We start from the raw sequence: 15,772 nt of genomic DNA on the forward strand, positions 1-15,772 counted from the left end.
CGGCGCGGAGTATGAAAACTGTGACAGCCGGGACGAGCAGGCGCACAGTGGAGAGGTGAGCACGCCGCGCATTAGCTGTAAACGCTCATTCACACCGAAGGCGGGGCGGCCAAAGCGGCAAAGCGGTGAGGCGGAAAGCGGCAAAACCTCCTCTCCAGGCGGCGAAAGTGGGGCGGAAAACGAGGCGGCAGGTCCGATCGCTCTCGGACCAATTTTTTGCCGCTCGCCGCTACTCGCCGCTTTGCCGCAGCCAATCAGAACGCGCTGCGGCGGTGGTGCGGGTGTCTCTTTGGGAGAAGCCGTGCCACGTGATAGCGACACGTGCGTTAAAGCGCGAGAGGCCCCGCCTCCTCGGCCGCGCGGGCAGCCAAGAGAGCCATGCGGTCTGAACAGGTACGCGCGCTCGCCGCCTCGCCGCCTTGAAAAGCCCGCTTGGCCGCATTGCCGCCCCGCCTTCGGTGTGAATGTACCTTAATGTCTGCTACTGACAGTGCCGCGTCTGATAGTGACAGTGTCTCGGCCAGCACAGCAGACGCTCGCTGTAGCGGCCGAAGTTAGCGGTGCCCTCGGCCGCGTCACTTCCCAATACTGACGTCACAGACGCAATGCTGCCAATAATTGTGGGAAGCCAGGAGGGCGTTTGTAGACAATCTTTAAAATTCATTTGCAAAGAATCTGCGCATGTCTCAAGCCTGTAATATGGCATAATTGACGGAAACGTGCAAGGGAACGTACCCAGCGAATTTCATTGAGATCCATCGACTTCGAAAAATCGCCGGAGTTGGCCTTTAAGGTACGTGCACACTGGCGGAAAGAAGGCCGCGGCGGCGTCCCGCCCGCCCGAACTTCCGTGCGGCAAGCAGCGGCGCGCTGTCCACAATGCAGGCGCGAGAGTCACGAGACAAGAGTGGACATGTCGAGGCGCGCGCGCCCACCCGCTCGCAATTTCTCCCCGAAAGACGGAGAGGTGTGGCGCGGGGGAGGAGAACGATGTCTGTTTGCTATGACGACAGCCCGTGCGAGAAGGAAGAGTAGAAAAAGAAGGCTCTGATTTATATAACAAGGGTTGAAAGTTGGGCGAGTTGGTACGGGAACATCTTAAGAAAAAACTGCGCAGCAGGACGAGACACCGAGAAAGAACTGACGAAAACGAGCGCTCGTTTTCGTCAGTTCTTTCTCGGTGTCTCGTCCTGCTGCGCAGTTTTTTCTTAAGGCTCTGATTGGTGGTTTGCTTGCGCGGCAGCGGGCGGCGGCGGCAAAAATAGGTCCCAGAGCGATTCTGTTGGCGGCAGAAATACGTTGACGCTCCGCGGGAGAAAGAGAGAAAAGCGGCGTTTCGCGAGCGGTGAGCGGCGCGCGGGAGAGTGCCGCGCCGCCAGTGTGTTCGTACCTTTAGGCGACGCTTTTCTGGCTGTCACAGCACTTTCTGTGATTGCGCTCTCACCTTTAGCTACTACTGCTACCACAAAGGTTTCTTTAATAGTTGATCTTTAGTCGTCGGGATGGAGATGTGCCACCAATCTTCAACATGGTGCAACATATTTGCCAAACACGAATACACATATAGCAAGCTCTCTCACACTAATGTAAACATTCAACCACTTCTGTAAGGACATGCTTTAGCTGACTGTTATACCGATTCCTATGACGGGGGGGATCAACCATGTTTTTTTTTTCTTTCTTTTGCCTATTTTTCGCATGCCTTTTTTACTCCGCGTAACAGGGCAACCATTTCCAGCTATTTGCTTATTAAACACCCCTTCCTTGCTTTTATACCGGCCTCCCTCAATGAGAAGAGCACGTAAACACTCAGCATGTTGTATATAGCTGTCAGATCAGAGATGCAAGCGAAAGCACATGAGCCGTGTTACTGATAGATGCACGGTGCGAGATTGGTGCATGTGGCGCAACCACTATTGTATCTCTATTATACAACAAGCGTTTTTCTCTTAATATAAATCGGTGCCTGAAAATATGAGGCGGCAAAAATTTACGTGACACATTTCAAATATTTTATCGGACAAAAATAAGTGTTCTCGGCACCCATTGTGCCCCAAAGATTGTTACCGTTCCGCCACACTTTATTGACCCTTGTAGAATTCCTCACTTTCCATGCCTTCCATGTGTCCTTCATTGTAAGGATTCATTCGCGGATGGAATGTTGTTTGATGGAAAGGTGTATTAGGGGATAGTGGTACGGATGCATCTTCAGTGTTGTGCTGTATCGATGGCTCGTCGTTGTAGCCTTCAGCCTTAAGTATCGCGTTGACGTTGATGGGATCAAATGGCTCGTCGTCGTCTTCACCTTTCAACGCACGTATTTTATCCTTGACGACCATTACTCCGCGAATAGCTGCTGTCGTCATGTCCTTGGCCACCTTGGCAGCGTCAAGTATTCCTCGTCGGACGCGTTTGTTTGCGTCGGCAGCGACCGATCGCTTATCTAGGCTGCTCACCAAGCCGTCATCTCGTTGATTCTGCAAAAATAGGAACATAACAACACGCGTTACCTTTCTACTAATCCCACTTCTTTCTCAGTTCGGCCCAATTTAAAACGCCCGAATAAAGCAGCTGTTTATTTATATTACCACCCGCGATATCAAGCTGGCGTCTATAAAATATAGATATTTAAATGTGCCGGCACCTAGGAGAGCTCGTACAGCTCGTCTTCAAAGGTAAACTGCGTGTTACTGTTTACCGCATTTTTTTTTTTTGCGACATGGACTTGCCCTTAAGGCATAATATTTGTTGTGTATATTTGTGTTAAATGTGCGCCGCTAGGCCGGTGTTGTGTATGAAGTGAAGAAGTGTCTTGTGGAATGTGTTGTCATGTATCCATCGGTCATAACTGTTTGTGTCACTGTAGCGAAGACCAGCTTGCAGGAGATGACGGGAGCGTTCCGACTGTAATCCTTGGCATGTCCATCTAAGGTGGTATGCATCTGCTTGCATCACCGGAACATAATAGTTCGGGCATGTGGCACCAACTGGTCAATGCGACCAGTGCCATGTTGAGATAACAGCTGGTGTAAGGGCCACCCCTGCCCGAAGCCGCACTTACCGTGGCTCCAGACGCAATTTATTTACATTTACATGTCATTCAAGTGTTCAGTTGTGATTTGCTCATCGAAATATTTTGATGATAAGAGAATCTGTGGGTGCGTGCCCTGTGAGTGGAGGCGTTATTAAGAAACGATGAAATTTTAGATACCATGCAATGTAGAAAAAAATTGGTCGAAAGCATTCTAGAGTGTCTCGGCTGACGAATTCCTGTAAGCAATAACATTCAGCGTTGTCGTATTATGCGCAATATTGAACGGTACATGTTTAGGAATGGTACATTAACACACCAGGTAAGAAAAGCTTGTATTAGGATGAAAAAGCATTATCTGACTTCGCATGTTACCAATCTTTATTACTGTTACTGTGAAGAAGTTCCATCTTTCTGACGTAAAAATAGGCAGCTATACTTCTGCGCATTGTGAAAATATGTATGTTTGCTACTTTTAAATTTTCTGCGAGATATCAGTAGCGATCTCACTTTTTCTGTGCAATTCCTTACACGATAACTGCTCTTTATACAGAGTACTACGTGACCCGAGCTGTTGCATTTCTTTCCAGCATGACTTGAATTGTGTCATTGGTGCGACAGAGGAAAAGTGCAGTTAATATTGGAAAACGTGTAAGAATGTCATTTACCCATAAACGAATGACTGATGGGTTTGTTTATAATATATATTGTAACTACAGCGAGGAGTGAGTGAGCCTTAGTGAGGGAGTACAAATAGCCAAATTGTTCTTATATTCAAATCCATCATGACAGCACGATACTAGATATGTCACAGATAAATTCTGCAAAGTACTGGGCTTGCTACACAGAAACGCAAGATATTCCCTGATGGAAAGTAAACGATTATTATATCAAACTAATGTCTGGTCAGTGCTTGACTATGGTCGTAAGGCATGGGGCTCATAGTTAAAAAAGAATATCGAACTACTATAGAAGGCACACATCCTAACAATACGGTTTGCCTTTAATCACTACAGGTGAAAATTTAGCGTATCTCCTGCAAAAGAAAACTTTGGGTGAAAAAACGCACATAAAAAAAACTAAGAATAAAGAAGTTTCATAACACGTTCTTTTCCCGAGCAGGTATAGATAACTGTAACACGGATAACTGTAACATTAAATCTCACTGCATCGAAGGACGAATCGAAATAATTTTTGCGCTCATAATTTCAGATTCGTACCGATTAACGAAATATGTTGCCACCAATAACTCGCTCACGGCTTTCTACGAGTTGCTATAACATCGTGTTGGTAACATTACGGTTCTTAGCACTATGATAATATCAAATTGTTAACACGCCTTTGCTTGCAACGATGTAATGTGATATTTGGTGCGATTTCATATGATATCCAACGGCATGATTAGACCATTAGGCCATTCCCGTCAGACAGGTACCCGGATTGCTTACATTGTACTGCAAGTTCCTTCGCTGGGGTGGCATCACAATCGGAAACCAATATGCTCGATTAATCACGCTGCGTGAAAAAATTAAGAAAAACCAAGAAGTAACGTGCGCGCCTCCTGGCTTCATGCATCATACAAGATTGCCAACGTCCACCGAAGCGTGATGGTGAGTGCCTATGTGATTGAGAGTACTTAAGAAGTAATTGACAGCATTTAAGTAATTGGAAGTAATTAAGAGTAACTCAAAGTATTTCGGAGTAATTCAAGCTAATTGAGCTAATAGACGTTAAAACAGCGCAGGTGCAATGGCTTTCAACGTGAAGTCTCAGTATGCGAGAAGGAACCCTGCGAGTTCTTTTCATTTTGTCTGATCTGCAAGACTAACAAAGGTTAATGGGAGATTTAGTAATAGAGGGCTCCTGATTATTTTCCACCTTCACGTCGTGCCTATACCTAAGTGCCGAGCTTTTTCATGCTTCGCCGCGGCTGAAGGAATAATTCGCTTCCGCGAATAAAATCTACTACCCCGTGCTCAGCTGCGAAAGGCCGTAGCCTCCGCGCAACGGTGGCGGGTGACTTGTGCTGCTTGTGTTCGTGCGCTTACCTGTGGGTGTGTGTTGTATCTCAAACTTTGGACGATGCTTTGGAATATTACATACGCCTTCGGCTATATGAATAATATTTAGCGAAGCTGTAGAGTTGGTATATGGCCCTTGCTGAGCTCGCCAGCAGATCAGAAGAGTTGTAGGCATAACTTCAAAAGGAGCATATAAATTAAACCCGTGCATATCAAACTCGCAAAAACAACAAAAGCCCTAATTAGTTCGCTATATTGTATAATTCGATATAAGAGTTTTAAAGAACTTGCCGCACTTTCGGTGCGAATTTCGGTGCGCAAGGTAACTTCACGCATTGCTTTATGCATTGCTTTACGATAATTCAAGGAATCCGGCTTCGCAGCAATACGCGGGACTTTTTTTGTAGCGTTAGCTACACTGGCCGAGGCGAACCAGTTTCGCGTGGCAGTTTGAGAGCTGTGCTGCGCATGCGCAAAAAGCAGTGACGTCACAAGGCACATAGCTGGCGTCCCGAGCGGCTGCCGCTGCGCGCGCCTGCCCGGTCTGCGCATATCCGGAGGAGTGACGTCATAGCCGTGACTGACGCACTGGCGCCGGCGGCGCCCAGCTGTGCGCCTCCGTTGCGCAGTGGCCGCCTGACGCTGCGCTGGAGCCGCTTGATACGCGGACGTATCAGTGGGGGCATACATATAGCGGGGAGGTGGAGGAAAAGAAGAACGGAAGGTAAGGGAGGTTAGCCATTTGTCAAACTTGATGGCTGGCATTTGCCAGTGTATTATAGACCCGTTTTATGTGAGCGCCGCCATATTGCCTAGCGGGCGGCGGCGTCTCCAGCCTGGCAGCCCACTGGCATGTGCGAAGCACCGCGTTTGTATGGAAGTTATGCGTGCGGCGCGCAGTTGCAGTCTTTTTTTTTTTTTCGTTCTGGCGCGCTGAATTTCGTATCAAGAGATGCGGTCTATGTAGGAAATGAGTCTGTGAGATGTCCTGCAAGTGTTTTATTCGTTGAGGGTCGATGATGTTAGTACATGGCGGCGCGAACGTGTCGCAAGTGGTTGATGTCACATATTTTCGGCGCTGTCTGTTGGAAAACCACGCAAATATTTCGACTCGTTCTAGCAGTGCATGCAAGTTCCGTCACTCTTAGGGTATACAATGAATTTTGTTTCTTGGACTGTAATCTTTTAGTTTGTTTTTTTCAGTCGCGGTGTGTTTGTGCTGTCGCACCGACTACCGCTCGTACATGCGGTCGTGCGTGAGCATGCAGTCTCGATTTCTTGTTTCTCAACTTTTAGGTGACCGCCTATTACCCGCTCGTTTATTGCCCACCGGTGTGGACGAAGTAAGAGCTGTTTACAGGGAGGTGTTGGTACATAAAATGATGCTGATGTTGACATGCCGGCGCGCTTCTTTTTTCTTTTTTCTTGTAATAGACGTGATATTTTGCGCCGACACCGACAGCGCAATTTCTGCGATACGAGCTCTTTAACGCTATTGCGTTAAAACAACTCAGGTGACTACTCGAGTGCTACTTAGATGTTTTTACCAGACAGGGCAGTACCTGACCGCTTATGTTTGCGCGCAAATCTGGCCATATACGATTGGTATTTGACTGCGTGGAACAAAGGGAATTCCGGATATATTCCGGCACTTGCCGATTTGGAACCCGTAACGTAACACAAACGATCTACCTTGAAGAGTTTGCAACAGCACACACTCCGCGTTTGGTGATGCACGTCGCATGCTTATTCAGACAGCAGTTTCCTTTTTCCAGTAGTTGTCAGAAAAACGAAAAACTGCACAGCGGCTTCCCGTTGACGTTTCGCTGGCTGACAGCGCAATAAATGAGAACAAAATCCACAGGTAGACCTAAAGCACGCAAAAATGATTAGAAAACGCCACTAATCCAAGCACCAGCCCGCACACTCCGCGCCGTCGCGCACGAGCCAGAAAGAAAAAAGCGCTGGCTCCCAGTCCGGTCCTCGTCGCCCGATGCAACGGTCTATAGCCACGGAGAAGGAGAGCGCAAATGCTGCTAAGCGTCGCAGAAGAGCGGAGAAGCTTGACAGCCAGGAAAGCTAAAGATAATCAGCTTCTAACGCCAGAGGTATCTTGTGTTCCATGGCCCAAATGTCGGCCTGGTCCTTCAATATTGTGCACAGCGCGCTTCTCGGCATGATGTACGCAGCAGCGACGTCAGGCTTCGGTTCACCACGTTGAACTGCGTTGGTTATGGCCAGCTTCGCGCAGGACAGCAGGTTCTTCCGCTTCACGGCAGCCATCTTGTTAAAAAAGGCAGCGGAGAATCGCAGAGAATCGCGGAGATGCGAACAGCCACTGCGCACGACAGGCCGACGGGCACGACATCGAGGAGTCATGGGACAAAGCATGCGATTGCAAGCAGCAGTTTCTACTCTCTTCGAGCGACGTACTCCTAAGTACACTGCGCACGCTCCATAATGCATGCGGTAAAGCCCCATCCTACCGAAAATGCCAACTCTTTGTAAAGAAAAGCCAGCCTCTTGGGGCGTTTCACGGTGCCCTGTGTTCGATGCATGTGGAGTTTCGGCCATTCTTGCTCAATATAGCCGTAGATTTTTCTATACACTCGTGTTCAAGCTTTGTTGTATTCGAAAAGGGTTCGACATAAAGGATAATTCGATTTATCTGAGTTTGATATAGTCGGGTGTGACTGTAGAACTAAGCTGAATAACTTTCCGGAGGAGGCAAACGGAGGCAATAAACATGGATCATAGAAAATCCACAACAGAAAAGCGACAAAGTGAGCGAAGAAAAATAACAGCTATAGAAATGTGACGAACTCGGCAACAAAACCAGCTTAAGGTCCAGAAAAAAAAATTAAAAAGGTCATGAACCACCCATCGGTCTTGGTAAGAAAGCACATCCTGCGGGAAGCAGACGCTGGTATGAACAGCTCAGCCAAATTGTGCAGTTATGCGCGGCGAAGATAGGTTAGAAGCGGAGCGCGAAGTGAATATATTCTCAAGCCCGTTGTCTTCAGACAGGGGCCTGTCCTCACTCTAATCGGTGTTCCCGCTGTTTGACGTCGAACAACAGATAACCTCCTATTGCCAATAGTTGACATAAGTGAGAAGCGGCGTTTGAATCTAAGGCGCTTCTTGCAACGGCGTGCCGCCACAAGCCAGCGCCTCGTTCCATAGTCTGCTAGCATTGCACAGTGGGTCACACTCGCGCTCAGAAATCACAACGCGAGAGAGCGATCACGTTTCATCACGCACTCTCAAGATCATTACATGCGCTGATGTAACTTCTTTGCCCCTTGCCAATCCTTCCTGCGTAGCTTCCAGCGCGATCGTCGGGAGGACAGAAGAGGGAAAGCGCTTAAAGCGTGCTACAAATCCTTGCAACTCGGCTCCTTCTTTATGGATTCGAGAAACTGTTTGAAAGAATCTATTCGTGAGACAACAAACTCTGATAATGAGGTCATTCGATGTTTACTTGGAAAAGTGATTCAGGACCCCATTAAGAGAACCAGAATAAACCAGCGCATGCGCTGAGGTTGCATTGCTCATCTACATAGGAGTGTAGATGAAGTTAGTACACTAGAGTGACAGACAAATGATGGCCCGCTTATTACTAATTGGTGTGGAAAACATTCATATATGCATATAATTGCAAACGCTTAAAGGGCTATATGAAATGCGATGCAAATATATGTTATGGTCACGGATATCACAAAGCTTTTCAAGAATAATTAGGTCATTTGAACAAGGTTTTCTAACATATGTGCACAGTAGCACGTGACAGAAAAGGAACTAATATTAGTATTTAATTAGAAAATATTTATAGAATAAGAAAACACAAACAACAAAACAGGCTAGCCGGCCGCGAACACTTAAACGTGCACTTACAGCAGTGGCCATTGTTCACGGATAAGGCACACAAACATGGCAATAGAAAAGGAGAAAATAGCAAGAAGGTAAGAAAAAGAAACGGCTAGTTCGCTGGACGCATTAAAACCTTTTATTCGTGTATGATGACTGCTATTCCTATGAATATATTCCAAGTATAATATAAATTTATATGCTAGAAATCCTAAATTTGGGGTTAAATCTCACGAGGAACAGGTAAAGAGTGAGGCCACAGTGACCGAGAAAAACGACGGACATCTATTGAAGAAAGTCGGCACTTGATTATGATTCTGCTATAATTCCGACTCGCAATTTGCTCTAGTTTCATCGCTCGCTGATATGATAGGCGAGAAAAAAAGCTATATATATATATATATATATATATATATATATATATATATATATAGAGAGAGAGAGAGAGAGAGAGAGAGAGAAACTTACATGATCGCTCACATCGACACCATGAAACTCTCCAGCAGTTGCCAGGAGCGCTACATGAGAACACAAAAAAAGAAGCCGAGTCATTTGGTTACTACATGCGCTGAAAGATACACGAAATTGATGACGGTGATTATACTATGTTCACATATTGTATGTCACATTCAAGCATTAATTCACCACCATGCAAAGTTAACAGAGCATTAAAAAAACCATGACTAGCTTCAATACATTCAAAATATTTAATGATTCCATATGAAGTCTACAGCTTCATTCGCTTATTGAGAAGGAGCAACTTTCTGCAAGTTTTAGTTTTTCTCAAAGGAAAGGCGATTCTACTCATCGCCACCAAGCTACTACGGCACTCAGTCAGTAATAATATTATCCAGAATAGTTGCGCGCTAGGGCTCCAATAAATTGCTGACAGTAAACTTTAAAGGCACCCCGCAACACATTCCCAAGTAGTCATCGAATGAACTCTCCATCGGAGTTAGTTCGCTGCCTCGCGAATCGACTGCCGCTGATATTTTTCAAATCCGTCAACTACGAGAGGAGGTACATGGATTTGTCGAACGCTCTAATCGCTTTCTCGCTGCTTTCGTCCAAGCGAGCGCGCTGAAAGCTTCACAGGCACGGATGACCAGCAGGTAAGAAACTATGTCTGTACATCAGCGCGCGTCATGATCTTGAGCACTTCTTGGTCTGGTCTTGTATTAAAGCGCGGCTCACTTTCAGCGTGATCACGAGCGCGTTGGTGAACTTCTATAGTGGTTCATTCTAGCACTATAGAGCGCAGAGCAGATACGTGGCGTCGCCGCGCGGCGGTCGCGGTGACTATGAAACCCGCGATGCTTGAATCAGCCAATGGCTTTGTTCGCGAGCCTATGACACAATCGCACGGCAGTCTATGCAGTTATTTGCCGAGAGCAGAGCGAGCGATTTCTAGCTGCTTTTGAAATTTAAGTTTAAATTTCTTGCCGCGGGTAGTGCTATAACGCTTGACTCACACGCTCACAGGAACCCCGTCTAACGATTGGCAGCATTTTCTGACCAGGTTCAAAAAGTGTTACATAGCCCCTTACGTGTCGTATGAAAGAACTCTCACTGACCGGGTTCACCGATCTCTGCCAAACGTTACGGGGACCCTGGTCGCGACTTCTTGTGCCAAAAAGTGTCAGTTAATTTAATGATATAGGAAACAAACTTGTGAGCACTGTGTTTACGGTGTACAGACGAGGAGCAGAAGTTACAGCTAAGATAGCAGGGGAACAACACCGCCAGCTCTTCATGGATCTTTGACCTTGTGGCATCACAGGCGTGTTCTTCAATGTGCGGAAAGGCGGCTTGTTGAATTTACCTCAATGGCTTGTAACATAGAACCCTCCGCCTAACAGTTGCGCATACGCCCTTAAAAAGAGGAAAGCATCGTGCCCAGAGAAGTAGTGCTTTTGAAGGGAGCCGTACACTTCAGTAGAGGGCGCTGCAAATGAGTTCTGCAGAAGATGGAGGAAGGGTTCATCATCACCATCATCATCATCAGCCTGACTGCATTCACTGCAGGGCAAAGCCCTCTCCCATGTTTCGCAAATCAACCCTTTCCAGTGCTTGCTGCGGCCACGTTATTCCGGCTAACTTAATATCACGCCAAGCTCACTTCCTGCCTCCCCTTCGCGCTCTTGCTTTCTTTTGGAATTCAGTCCGTTACTCTTAATACCCACGGTTATCTTGCTTATGTGCGCAAAGGTTACGAAATGGATATTTCGGAAAGCGCTGGTCCCAGGTTGGATCTGCGGACCAGGACGAACGCTTTCTTCAACTAGAAGCCTTCTTAGAAAATCCGTATGTATCAGGGGCGTAGCCAGAAATTTTTTTCGGGGGGGGGTTGAACCATACATTATGTATGTTCGTGCGTGCGTTTGTATGTGTGCGTGTATATATACACAAGCAAAACTGAAAAATTTCGGGGGGGGGTTTGAACCCCCCCAACCCCCCCCTTGGCTACGCCCCTGGTATGTATTTCCCTGTGGCTTCGTGCTACGAACGGGTGGCTGTCAATAGCCCGTTTCACCTGTACAGGGTACAACAGCTGACGAACGATATTCCAACGGACCAATAGCGTATGCCACCTCAGTGATCAGGAGCACAGTCTTCGAAGGACTGGAGTAGCGGAGCAAGAGCTTCGAAGACAGGCTAACGCATCGGTGAAGCGCGCAGAAGAAAAAAAATGTGCCTGAACAGAAGTTAAAATAAAGCTATTGTGGTAACTATCCTAGCGGGCCTTCAAAGACAGGTGCGAGGCAGAGGCGATCATATGCGATCCGAATCCGGCGAGTCATCTGAGCCAAACAGCAGCGCCTGTACCGCATCTCTGGGGGTTTACGTGTCTACCTCTGAGTTGAGGAAATGCTAACATGGAATGATGGCGAAAGAAGTGGCGAAAAGGGCAAGAACTGCCACTCACGCGGTTGGATGATTTGTTTGCAAGTTATCATTAGATTTTCAGTAGTCCTAAAGAAGATGATCCAGAGAAACGGATATAGATAGAAGTTTGGTCAGCGTGTGATTGAGGCACTCGTAAGCCTATTTGTTTGTGAATATTAGACAGTGGTCAGACTACAACGTGTGTAATATGAATGAGCAATGCCTTCGACGGTTTTGGAACGAAATTAGCGATTACTTGTCGGTCAGCAAGCAGTGTGGAATGACACGGTGAATAACACCGTGACGCGGAAAGTACGGAGCATCAGTGGGGCAGCGCTTTTGATGGTGCTTGCGGGGTGGCATATCCTATGACGTATTCGGTAGCTATGCCAATCCACTTGTGTCATTTAAGAAACGTGGACGTGCTCTAAGTGGAACAAGGTTGGCATGATTGTACAGGTCAGTATGATTGCCTGCAGGCTGCAATGGAGCGGCTGGTGACAAAGAAAAAGGCTTGCGTCGCTGGCAAGACTTGCAAGCAGCGACGTCTGAGTGCGCAAAATGGTAAAGGCCTCCCCGGAAAAACCGACAGCTCACGTGGTCGCAGTGCGAGTTATTGGAAGATCTCTAGCTGTGGAGGCATGGTGAAGCTACTGAACACTTGAACGTAGTGCCGTACGAGCTGCGAGTTCTAGGCCGCCAGACTTAGATTGCACAGCCGCTTGAGAATTTCGAAGCATGAACGTGTTGACAGAAGGGATGGAGCAGTAAGAGCCTAAATAGCGGACAGCGAACTTTACGTATTCATCCATAAGCTGTTCTTTCCCTTATTTCACGGAAGTCGAAGTCGGCGAAGACATAAACGTTGGAACCATGCGCTGCAGTGTTGGGAGGTTCTACGGGATGAAGGGCAGCTAGTTGCTAGCCTAGTGCATTTTAGGCTTATGTGTGGCATCAAAGCTATATGTTGAAGTGTCAATGCCCATCGACCTTGTTGCCTTTGTGGGAGAACAGAAAGCTCAGTGCATTGTTGTCTGATGTGATCGAACATGTGTGGCCTGAAACATTCGGTGGAAATTTTCTGCCTACTCAGAGTAGTCCAACACAATTGAGTTCAGTGGTCGAGAAGTCCCACTCTCAAGAGAAAATTACATATATGGCAGAGACAGCGACAAGGTTTCGCCCTTGTTGGCCCTGCGCACGTTCAGTGCGAACGTTGGTTGGTGCTCACGGGTCAAAATGTGCCAAGGTGAGTGAGCAGGTGTGCAATCGAGTATGTGTTCCAAGTGCGTCAGCCTGTTCAGTGCCCCTTACATGTTTAGTGAAGTTCTTCCGTAGAAGCACTCGTTTATATTCTCCGGTATTTCCCGTCTGTAAATTTTCGGTGAACGTCTTGGCTAAATGTCGACATTAGAAGTACAGGCAGGGATAGATGCGCCCACATTTCGCCGAACACGGTAGAGAAAAAAAAAGCACGGAAGCAAGCTTAAATGGTTCAAATGGAAACTGCATTCCGACGCGGTAATAACATACAGGAGCGCGTTTCGTGCTTCTTTACTGAATGGCTAGTGTATTTACTAGCGTTGGCGTATAAACTGTATTTGGCAGCCTTCTACCTCAGGCCTGCTTGTCTGAGCACATCGAGAATCCCGGCAAGGCAGATGAGGTGGTTCTCTAACACAGTATAATTACGAGTGCAAATCAGCGCAGCCGACAGGAGGTGACAGATGAGAGGACTCTCTTCTGTCCCCTCCTGTCGGCTGCACTGATTTGCATTAACAATCACGTTGTACCAACACACCCAATCCTGCGGACTCTAATACAGGCGGGAATGACATGGCAGCATCGAGACGCAGGTGCGAAGTGGTTTACGAAATCCCGACATCGTGTGGCAGTTCGTATATCGGGCAGACGTGCTTTTTTGTGTATATTTATTTTTTCTGTGTACCAGGGCTTTAGCAGGACTGCATGAGCCCTGGTATAAGCCCGGCAGACTTCTTTCCATTCCCAAAGCTCAAGAGAGGCCAGAAAGGTCACCGTTTCGACGGTGTCCCCGCCTTCCAAAGGGCTGTGACCGTCTCTGAGAGAGGTTACGACTTTCCGGGACCCTTTGCAGCGTTGGAATTGCGTTGTACTCATTTATTGACGCCCAAGAAAACTATTTTGGAGACATTAAACATAATTTACAGATCAGATCAATAATTCTTTCTACCAGACCCAGTCCCATTACCTTAAGGACAGACACTGTATAGCGATGCATTTTATTTAAGAATGGTTAGTGAGATAAGTGTCTCTACATTATTCAAGCATAACTTGTTAAGGGTTACAGATTTTGGTGGCGGCGGCGGTGGTGGCGTTGTACACAAAACCTGCGGCGTCAGCGAGTGCACCAAAATGAGGCCCTCGAGGGGCCCACATTTCTGTACACATGCCTCTTCGTATGCGCTGTTTTCGAATAATGGATGCGCTCTCGATCGTGGGCTCGTCGGCCATCAGCCGTTTCTGTTGGGGCAGTGTGATACATTTATCGACGCAACTTGTCATTTGATGTTGCCACATTTTATTGTGGCCGGATATGTACACATGACCGTTGTTGTTGCCTGTAGCAAATGAACTGTTGCTTTGCTAAGCACGTGGATGCAGGTCCACATCCCGGCATGGAGAAAGGAAGAAAAGATAGGATGGAGTGCTGCGCAATGTGATAGAATTAAATGAATAGACTTATAGGTCAGGCATGCACACCTCAAGCTTAGCTTGCCCCCCTTTTCTCAATAGAGGAAGGGATTCTGAATTGTTTTCATTATTGTTTTTTTGCTGTAGTGCTCCTTAAGCCCGTTGCAGAACACTTATGGTTCGTTAATGTAAAACTGTAGAAGAGGTAAAGTGCAGCTCATTAACAGATGAAATGTTGTGGCATATCAAGGCCGCATGAAAAACACACTTAGATAGTCATTGAGCAGCGTTAGTGATTTATTTCAAATCATGCACACAAGCTAGGAAACGCCAGAATGAAGTCGAACTTCCTTCCGTACTAACTTAACAGTGCAGCCATTATTTTTCGTGACGACGTACTCGTACAACTCTGTGGTGGTTTTATATACATTTCTCGGAATATGGACGAGTAAGCAATCCTTCCAGTGTTCGATTGGGAAATCTGACGAGTTACTAGATTGCTTAGAAATATTGAACAAACACTTTCGTCGGTACTTACTCGCGGGTCATTGCTAACTTTCCTATTTTAACGCAATCTATTTACAACGAGCAAACCTTTAGCTTTATAAGCGTTTACGTGTTGTGAACAGGATACTGGTCTTGTTTCTAGTATGTGAAATGGATGTGCGAAAGAAATACGCCGGTTTCAACGCACTGATTGCAGGTTCGTCTTAAATGTGCGTTTGAGCTCCGCCAATATCATATTTGGCAGATACTTCAACACAAAATGATCGTGTTATTTCTATAGATATCGGCCGCTACAATAAAAGTCACTGAGGCAATTCTATTTACGTTCGCAACGTTAAAATTACCGACATACCTTGAGTGAAAACGAAGCTGTAAGTGAGCCAGGTATGCCGCATTCCGTAGACTTTCTCTCTCTGTTTACACGGTCAGATGAACATGCTGAAAGGCAATGCACAAATAAATGAAAACATGAGAACCGCTTCTGGCATCGAAGGCTTATTTTGCACTACAAGCACATGTTTTGAACAAGACAATAGGGCCTCTTTGTCTGGGATGTCACTCAAGTTTCTGACAGCAGTTGCCCCAGACCTTCAGCGCCGGCAGAAGCGTTATGATGCAACAAACGTTTATTTCGGCGACATGATGCTTCCGCTCGTTCTGAGTGGTTCGCGATATTGCTATCTTAAGACGTATATGACCTTGATCAAGGGATACGCCTTGTCGTTGGTTTATGTGCAATGAAACACAGGGGAATGAAGATGCGTGCATCATGTCTGTGTGCAACACG

At 46.7% G+C, this 15,772-nt stretch overlaps 1 protein-coding gene across 1 annotated transcript; it reads right to left on the bottom strand.

The window, feature by feature from the left end:
- Positions 1-1,890: 1,890 nt before the first annotated feature.
- LOC119390836 (uncharacterized) lies at positions 1,891-15,494 on the bottom strand. Its single transcript, XM_037658545.2, has 3 exons — positions 15,338-15,494; positions 9,388-9,437; positions 1,891-2,477 (listed from the first exon to the last, which is right to left on the bottom strand). The coding sequence occupies exons 1-3, from the start codon at positions 15,378-15,380 to the stop codon at positions 2,082-2,084; spliced, it is 489 nt and encodes a 162-aa protein (XP_037514473.1). The 5' UTR covers positions 15,381-15,494; the 3' UTR covers positions 1,891-2,081.
- Between the last annotated feature and the right edge of the window lie 278 nt (positions 15,495-15,772).

This window comes from Rhipicephalus sanguineus, chromosome 4 (genome assembly GCF_013339695.2).
Source record: "Rhipicephalus sanguineus isolate Rsan-2018 chromosome 4, BIME_Rsan_1.4, whole genome shotgun sequence".
NCBI lineage: Eukaryota > Metazoa > Arthropoda > Arachnida > Ixodida > Ixodidae > Rhipicephalus > Rhipicephalus sanguineus.

What these genes read in the sequence shown, in the direction of transcription:
- LOC119390836 (XM_037658545.2), bottom strand. Translation starts at nt 15,380, where the DNA reads ATGCGGCATACCTGGCTCACTTACAGCTTCGTTTTCACTCAAG. An exon ending in CAGCTTCGTTTTCACTCAAG is followed by an intron (nt 9,438 to 15,337) that starts GTATGTCGGTAA and finishes GTTCTCATGTAG; the next exon opens with CGCTCCTGGCAACTGCTGGA. An exon ending in GTGTCGATGTGAGCGATCAT is followed by an intron (nt 2,478 to 9,387) that starts GTAAGTTTCTCT and finishes CTATTTTTGCAG; the next exon opens with AATCAACGAGATGACGGCTT.